Source organism: Gouania willdenowi, chromosome 3 (genome assembly GCF_900634775.1).
Source record: "Gouania willdenowi chromosome 3, fGouWil2.1, whole genome shotgun sequence".
NCBI lineage: Eukaryota > Metazoa > Chordata > Actinopteri > Blenniiformes > Gobiesocidae > Gouania > Gouania willdenowi.
Window position 1 is genome coordinate 11984299 of NC_041046.1, and position 9501 is coordinate 11993799.

The 9501-nt window shown below is 37.3% G+C and overlaps 1 protein-coding gene across 2 annotated transcripts in view; it reads right to left on the bottom strand.

The window, feature by feature from the left end:
* The window catches only part of mesd (mesoderm development LRP chaperone), a 29479-nt gene extending 26346 nt beyond the window's left edge, over positions 1–3133 (bottom strand). Inside the window, exon 1 of one of the 2 annotated variants that reach the window (XM_028434397.1) lies at positions 2915–3133. In XM_028434397.1, the coding sequence (XP_028290198.1) occupies positions 2915–3073 (159 nt within the window). In that variant the 5' untranslated portion in view covers positions 3074–3133. The remainder of the gene's footprint in view (positions 1–2914) is intronic. The other variant, XM_028434407.1, reaches the window with a different exon arrangement.
* Positions 3134–9501: the final 6368 nt, after the last annotated feature.

Below are 9501 nucleotides of genomic sequence, written 5' to 3' on the forward strand. Positions count from 1 at the left end.
GCTGGACGCGTGCACGACTTACAGTCACAAACAAGAGACAACACATGGTAGAAGCACCTGGCCCGACCGGCGAGCCTGCTGCGGCGCGTCGTCGTCAGTGGCATCACTAATTTTGCTCAAAAAAACAAACTCCAAAAGTCCCATTTGGAACTATTTTGACTTTAAACAAGGCAGAGACAGTAAAGCAATAGGAAATCCACTGTGCAGGCGCTGCCACCAAGCTATAGGAGCCAAAGGAGGAACACTTTTTTTGCTTGTTTTTTCCACACAGACTGAGCGCAATCTTTTTTATTTTACAGAGATATTTACAATGTACAAACAATATTTACAAATTATATACATACAAAGGAGGGATCACATCCAATCTCATAAAACACCAGTGGCGTCACCCAGAAAATGCATACAAATATAGTTTACTCAGGGAATCGGTTCTGTTTATTGTATTTTATCCTCTATGGTTTATTACGTTGGAGAAGAAGCATTATTGTCAAATAGTTTTTTTTTTTGCTTTTTTTTAAAGACAGTGGATTTGTGATCCTAAGTTGATTATTTATATTAATTAAACATAAATTGATGTTCAAAGGGAACTGAATATTTTTTTTTTTAATTTCAACCTTATAAATTCTAACTTCATTTATTTATTTATTTTATTTCTTATATGCTTTTGTTCATGTACTCTTATCATGCACCAAACACTGTAAGTAATTAATAAGTATTTCTAACTCGTACAAATACAATGCAGTTCCCAATAATAATAAAAAAGGCTTCAGTATCGTGATATTACCCGGAACCATGATACTTTGTCCGGTATAGTATCGTGGTTACTCATTTTGGTATTGTGACAACTCTATTGTGAACAACAACTTATGTTTAAATTCACAGTAACTAGCAAAAGAAACCTAGCCATCAGCGGACCCCTTTACACATTAACTTACGCAGACATGATCCCCTTGAGTACATGCTAGTTTAGCCGCTACAACAACAACTAACCAGTTAACTAGCTGCTGACAGTACACCACAAACATATCTGCATCATTTTATTTTTCTCAACAGACTTTGCACTGTTAGTTAAGTTAAATGTTTGTGCTATAAGTTTCATAGTGATTGACTCAGTTCATTTGATTTAGTTGATGTTCAGACAAGAAGATTTTGGTCTTATTTTGGTGACAATTTATTTTTTGACTCTTTTACACTTTTATTGATGATTTGTTTTTGTACAACAGACACAATTTTGTTTTCTTTTGAATTTTAGTAATTTATTTTGGGGCTCTTTTATGTTGCTACAAAAGTGCAATACAACCTGCCACTGTAATAGATTTGGAATTGTATTTCAGATACATTTTGAACATACATGAATATATCTGCTAATTATAGCCATATCATACCACCATTAAAATAGTTTAACACTACAATTTAAGAAATGGAAGAATATAAGAAATAGAAATAAAACTTGGCTGCAGGTAATTGAACGGTGAATACACAGAGTATAAACACCAATGTGCTCCTTTGGAGTGTGCGCGGTCCACGAACAGAGCCAGGCATACCAAGCCCTTCAGTGAGTGCGCGCTCACATTGAGGGCAGTTGTAAAAACGAAAAATGTGCCGAGCGCAGTGATAGAGCGTACACGCTCATCAAAATCAGCAAAGAGGGACCAGAACTGATGGACTATGATGCCCGGCCAGGCTGGGGTCTGCAACCTGCGGGTCTGGGGCCTAATGTGGCCCTTTGACTCTTTTGCAATGGCTCCCTATAGCTTTAAAAAAATTAGTTATTTTTTATAGAGGCTATTAATGATAAAATCAAGATATAACAATTTGTTAACTTAAAATAAATCACGTTGTGCAATGACTCAGCACCTTCCTACTTCACCTCTTGCAACATCTACAGACCATTTGCAGACCCCTGACCAGGGGAAGAGGGTTAGGAGACCCTTCTATAAGAGCTGGACCCTCTGAATTTAATTCCATGGGGTGAAGCAATGCAGATGCTAAGTTGGTTATGCTACTGTTAAGTTAATTCAAGTACAGGCTTTCTGCAAAATAAAAACACAGAATACATGTAAACTGTTGTTATGCTTTGCTGTTATTTAATTTTTTTTTTTAAATATTACGACTTTTTTTTATAATTATATAACAGAAATTACCTGTTATTTCAGCCACTGCTTGTTGCATTAAAACTTAATATTGACACAAACATTTAGCAAATATATCTCGAGTCATTGTCAATCTTTACTTCATACAAAACTGCGGTACGCCAGTTAAGTCAACTATTCATTAGCACGCATGTCTATGCTGTATACTCCCTACCCCTCTCCAAAAAAAGGAGGAAAAAAAAGGTACGACCAAATTCTGTGCTGGTGCGACCAACTGAGAAAGTTAGTCGCACAAGTGGTAAAGTTAGTGTAGAGGCCTTCCCCTTGCTCTGCTTTTAAATTCAGTAAGTTAAATTATAAGTGTGAATAGTTGTCTGTTATTATGATGATGCAATTATCATACTTTTTTGTGAATGAACTCTATCTACACATTTATATACATGTACCTTGATCTATGCTTGAAAATAAATATCACCACTATAGAGAGGTATAGTGAGTATTAAGCAGGTAGTTGCAAGCATTTGAGATTTTATAGTATAGACTGGGTGTATCTTAACTGCTCTAGGAGCCCCGCCCAAAATCGAGCCATTTTTTTGAATTTACTCCGAGAGGCAGGTCAGCCAAAACGGTTCAGCTACTCTTTAAAATTAGTGCTGTATTACAGCTGATACTACAGCACACCGATGTAAATTACCGGACAATTTACTATTAATGTAACCTTCCTGAGTTCCATTTGTTATCACAGAACTGAACAGAAGCAGTCAGAAAATGTAACTTCTCTCGCAGCTGTGTAATGATGCTGGTACATTGCAACAGCTAACCTCCCACTGCTCCAGGAGCCGAGCCATGTCAGCGTCGTTGTAGTCCCGGATGTCCTTCTTCTTTCTGGTCTTGCCTTTGCTGTCAGCCGCAGATCCACATAGCAGCGATATAAACAATAGCAGCAGCAGCAGCTCAACGTTCAACCTCAACTCTGCCATGCTTCCACATGGGACTGTGTGATTGGCTGCGTGTCACGGGATAACGCGAGAGGGAAGTGGCGTCGAACGGAAAGACGTTTTTCCCCTCAAACTTTATTTCAAATCAAAAGCATTGACAAACATAAAAACATCTGAACACGAAGTACCTTCGAAAAAATGTATAGTCCGGATGGCTTTCTCATTAGTTACACCTTTGAGCCAAAATCAGACCCTAAAAAAAATCTGTGACCGCAGGTGGCGACTTATCGTAGAGAAGAATGTTTTATTATTATTATTATTGATAAAATGTACAAAATATATACATATAACAAGGCACTTGAATGTACGGAAGAGGATTAGGGTCACTAAAAAAATAAAAAATAAAAACAGAGCCAGTAATTTTTTTAAATTATTTTTATTTTATTTTACTTTTTTTTTTGGTCTTGATTTTGTTTGTTTTTTCGGGGAGGCCTGCAAGCTCTTCCCACACAGTACACAAGTGGAGACAGTGGCTGGAGGAAGAAAAAGAGTGGAAATGACCGAATTTTCGTATTTTCTGCGTGAGCGAGGGGTTCCAGAGGAATGTGTTCTCTCAATGGAAGAACAAAAGGTAAGTACGACAAGATATTTGTATTTCTGGGTTTAAAAAAGCATGGTGATGACGATACAAGCAGCAGTTATCACACAACCTGTGATAAAACACTCTAATTGCTGGTTTAAACTTAAATCTATACTTTTACTAGCTAGCATTTAAGATAATAGTAGTCACTGTTTTTTTTTATTTTTATCATTTTTATTTATTTTTTTTTTTTTAGTGGCCCTAATCCTCTTCCGTATGAATGTCATATACAGCGTTCGAAATAACAATAGTAATAATAGAATACTAAAGTCAAACCAACAAGTTCAATCTCTACACAGAGGAGCGAGAGAGAGAGAAACTTCACACAAATGAAGAAAAATAAAAACATACATACATCGAGGCTCTTACGGGGAATAAATCAATGGTACAGTAGAATAAAGATTTAAAGGGGGCTATGGTTTTTCAGTCAATGTAAATTATTCCATCATGTTTAACAAATTATTTGCTTTATTATTTTTTTTAACATTTTAAGGGATTTAAAATATTGTAAAAATGAGTTATGAAAGGCATTAGATTTTTGAGTATTTTGCTTTTATATATATAAAAAAAATGTCCAAGTATAATGATAATATTGATAAGGAAGTCATGGTGTGAGTTTTTCATCATAAAACTAAAGACAATATATTTTTCTGAAAAATAATTTAGTTGAGGTACTTTAGTGGAAAGACAGTTATGAATATCAGACCATAGAGCTTGTGAGAACGTTCAGTGGTTTATTCTTCACAACAAAATCTACATTTTATTTATTATTTTTCAAAACCAAATCTTTGCCTAAGCAGAGCATTATATGGGTAGATTCCATTCGATATCTTAAAATGGATTTCTTTCAATTTAGGGGAATGGGAAATTTTAAATTATGAGTTTGTAATTTGGTAATGGAAGTCTTTGAAAAGTGTTGGGATATTGAATTTTTATATAAAATCAATTGATTTGAGATCTGATTTAAAAGACTAATGATAAATTTGTTTGTTACCTTTTTCCTAAAATTGTTTTCACCCATTGTTAGTGCAGGTAGGTCAGGAGTGATATTTGAGATATAATACATTTAGGAATAGCTTTTATTATAGATTTAAATAAATCTGGGCTGTCATTAAGGTTGTATTTATTATTAAAATTTTTATGAGATAACGGGGAGCCGTCAACATCCAACAGATGAGTTGTTGACTGTTACGACCCGGCTTGTTGGCCGCAACAAAAGAGTGGAACTGTGTGGTTTATAATAAATCTGTGTTTATTTTATCAAAAAAGGGTCAACATCAACCACGGAATGTAGCCACAAAACAGCCAGGAACGAGACCTTGGAGCAGAGGACGACGCATGCAGACCGACGGCAGGATGGGTGATCAACTGCCTACCCTTAAATACACCTGCGAGGGCTGGCAATCCACACCCCTCACCAGCCTGTACAGAGAACACACACACACACACACACACACACACACACACACACACACACACACACACACACACACACACACACACACACACACACACACACACACACACACACACACACACACACACACACACACACACACACACACACACACACACACACACCCCTCCATAAGAAAGAACTTTTACTTTGGTGTATATTTACATCTATTTACTGTCAACTGCATTAATATCATACCCTTAGTGCATACAAGGTGTTCCCGCCGCCACCTGTCATCATCACCCTTTCCCAGCAACCTGGTACCAGGGAAGCAAATTAAGAGAAAAGGGAAAGAGAAAACAAGGCAGTAAAAAAAATTCAACAAAAACACAAAGGGAAGACACACGACAACTAACAAGGTACCCGTGACAATGCGTCTGCCACCACATTGTCAGAGCCCCTGATGCGCCGGATGTCCAACCAATGCGACTACAGAAACAAAGACCACCGTATCAATCTGTGATTTGGACATTTCAGAGTGTTTAAAAACGTCAGTGGATTGTGGTCGGTATAAACCACCACAGGCATAATACCAGACCCCCAAATAGACCTCAAACTGTTTCAGTGCCCAAACTAATGCCAGAGTTTCTTTTACAATTGTTTAATAGTTCAACTGGTAAGAGTTAAACTTTTTAGAAAAGAAACTAACTGATTTTTCTAAACCCAACTCGTTCGTCTGCAGAAGGACTGCCCCCACCTCCACGTGGCTGGAATCAACCTGTAGGCAAAAGGATGGTCAAATCTTGGGGCAGCCAAAACTGGAGCACTACATAAAAGTGCTTTAACTTTCTCAAATGGCAATTTACATTAATTGGTCCAAATAAAAACAGTCGTGGCCTTCAACAAATCAGTAAGTGGAGCAACTACCTCATAAAAGTTCCTACAGAAACTACGATAATATCCAACCAAGCCAAAAAAACACATTAACTTTCTTTGTGGTTGGAACTGGATAATGCCCCACTGCAGTTACCTTCTCCTGCACAGGCCGGACAGTCCCCTATCCTACCACCCGACCGAGGTACACTGTGAGTTGGGCTTCGGCCAAATGGCAAAACAGAGCATGAACGCGTTCAATGTGAGATGGCCAACAATCTAAAAAAAAAGAATGCACCAAAATGAAAATGTGTGGCCGAAGCCGAATAAAATATAAACGTTTTGGTGGAATATCGAATGCGGTTCTTAAGTTTTTCACTATTTTTTTAAATAGTGCACAAATAGTCTAGAATAAATTTTTAGACATGTTTTTTAAAGAAGGTAAATGTTTATTGAATATTCTGACATTTGTTTTGATAATCTAGTAGCCTTTGATATTCAAAAAAAAAAGCACAACAAAGTTTTTCATTTATATTAGCCCTTCAGATAAAACAAAACATGCATTCCAAAAACCCTAAAGTGCATTAAAGGGGAGGTATGATGAAAAAAAATCACTTCATAATGGTTTTGCTGCAGTGATATACATCCCTTTAGCCTCATTCAGAGAGCTAAAGATGAAAAAGTTCTGTTTCCTCCCTCGCTATTCCACTTTTGTAAAAATTCAGCTTTAAACGGGCGAGTTGGATTTTGCCCACGTTGGCAGGTGTCGTCACCTAACACACCTCCTAGAATGTGAGCTCCTCCCTCTCCAACTAACCAACAGCTAAAATAAACACTGCGGTTTAATATAGAATATATGTTGTACTTTATTTCCAAACATGTAAATGCAAACTGCACTACTTTTTTCGTGTTGGGAGTCACTGCTTGGAGCCATTGACCCATTGTTCAGCCAAAGGCCGAATGTGGCTTTTTTTGCAATATTCCGCCGAATATATTTGGTGCATCACTAGCCTTGCTCCCGCCAGCTCTGCTGAAACAAAGGTTGACCTTTAACAGTTATATATCTGCAATTCCAAATAAGTGTGTTGTGTGGAGTGAAGTTATGGTTATGTCAATGGTGGACAGATCTGGCTGTCAATGCTATGGAAACCCAGTATGTAATATGTATATAAGACTTTGATGTGATGTATTCATGCCTGTTTGTATTTCTGTTTATTAATTGTCACGTAAGATTGATATCTGGGTGTGAATACTATAAAGAGAAAAACGTGACTTTTACAGATATTCACGTAATATTACAGATATTCTTTCTGTGCTAAAGGGGTAAGGAATCATTTATGAACATGTAGAAGGCGGCCAGAAAGAGAGTAGTAGCAGATTCTGCCCGCCGCCTACACTTCTGGATAAGAGGAAAATGGATATAACGCCTTCTGCTGTTTAAAAAAAGTACTGTGATTCCATTTTCAGAGCATCGATATGAACCATACCACCTATGAATCGATTTTTAACTGCCTTACAATTAATCTTTACATCCCTAGTATATACATATTCTGAGTGTGGGATTTGGGGTTTTCTAATGCTCTGAGGAGGAGGAGGAGGAGGAGGAGGAAAGAATAAAAATGGAAAGTTAAAGTAATGAAATCAATAAAACTTTACCAAAATGAAAATTATGGACTACGAATCTAGAATTTTCAATTGAGAATTTGTTAAGTTATAAACCACCTTTCTTCCAGAATTGTGTGTGCGTGCAGTTTACCCTCCTTCGAATAGGCGTAATGATGACACCTTCTGCATAACCAGCAGTGTGTGGGGAAAAAGCTTTTCCTGGCGCTTTTCCACTCATTCACTGTACGGGCCCGCAGGGATACTGTCGGCCTGGATGGGTTCTGGTTCTCCTTCTCACAAGGCACCACTCCTGGGCATCGATGGGTAGTTTAACCAACAAGTTCTCAAATCAAAGATGCTAGAGTTCGTTTAAAGGTTACTTGTGGAAAGCTATGAAAATTGACTGGCTCCAAAAATGGGAAAAAGCTGCTTGGCTAATTTCAAAATAGAGATAAAACTTAAAGTTTGTCATTGGTACTGGAGAGAAGTTCAAATCATTTCTCAAAAGTTCTGCATCACTAAACTGAAAAACTTTTGACTGTTTAACTAAGAGGCAAAGAAGAGGACTGGATGGTGGAGAGAGCATAAGAGCGAGGGCAAGGCTTTTTATAAACATGTCAGGATCTGATTGGTTAAAACACATCTGCAGTGCAGGAGTCTTAACTTTCCTGTAAAGAAGACAAGATGGTGGGGCACACATGTGCTTTTTAAACAAAGAGTCATAAAACTAGATAGGGTGTTTCGATTGTTAGGTCTAAAATGGAGGATGGGTGTGTGCAGATTGTATGAACCCTTGAAAAATGACTTTCAATTGATTATCCCTTAAATGACTGATTTTAATTATTTCTAGCTTTAAGCATAACAAAAGAGGACAAATTCACTTTGATCAATGATCATGGAATATGAACAGTTATAAACATTTCCTTTGAAAGATTACATTAATGATTAAACTTATGTCGGAAGGAGGCATGAGTCTCTTACCTGTATAGAAAAATGGTTAAAGTCTGGGTTCCATGCCTGGAATTAGTTTAAATCACAGTTCTACCTTTAAAGCATCGGATGGTGTTTTAAGTTGTATTGTTTATTTTTATTTCTTCCATTTCCAACTTCATATTGGAGAAGGTTTCTGGGGTGTAACATGTCTTCCACTGTGGAATGTGTTTGATCTTTGGGGGAGAAGTGAGTGTCAGCAAGGGGGCCTGCAGGTCGTCGGCAGAAGAATATCTGGGATTTGAGGAAATTTTCTTTGGTCCTTTTTCCATTGTCTGTTTTTGAGTCATAAAAGTCTGATAAAATTCCAAATGTGCAACAGTGTTTTTACCACCTTTGGACATCAACAAGGGTCTCCTACATTCTCCCCTTTTTCCGGGAACGGCGAAATCCAGCGTCATTTTGGCGTCCTCCGGGAGACTCAGTGGACTCTGGTGATGACAGGTAAAAACAACACAGCACAACAATCTGGCTCTGGGTGGTTTTGTGCGTTATTGGCTGACTGCGTGTTAAGATTATAGAATTTTCTGAAGTTCCTGGTTCTGGTTACGAGAAAACGTGGGATTCCACAAAAGAAAGAAAAATATATGATAATAGTGTGTTAACACATTAATCATGTTTTACTACGTTGGATATCAAAATTGACGATGTCTCAATTGATGATACTCTGAATTGTTGGGACTCTAAAAGTCTGACATGAGTTTCTAAATGGTTGATAATTTTGAGAATAAAACAATCTTATTGTGTGGGAAAATTATAAGATTGAACTAACTTGACAAGAACTCGAGGAGAGAACTTGTGATGTTCATCAATAAGTGAGATTTGATCACTTTAAATGAATAACAAAAGCATATGGGTGTATTGTAATTTCGTGCTTCATGGGAAGATTTATAGTGGCGACTGCGTTCAGACGCATATATTATGTAATACCAGTATCTATAGTGCAAATTTTAATGCTGGGATATG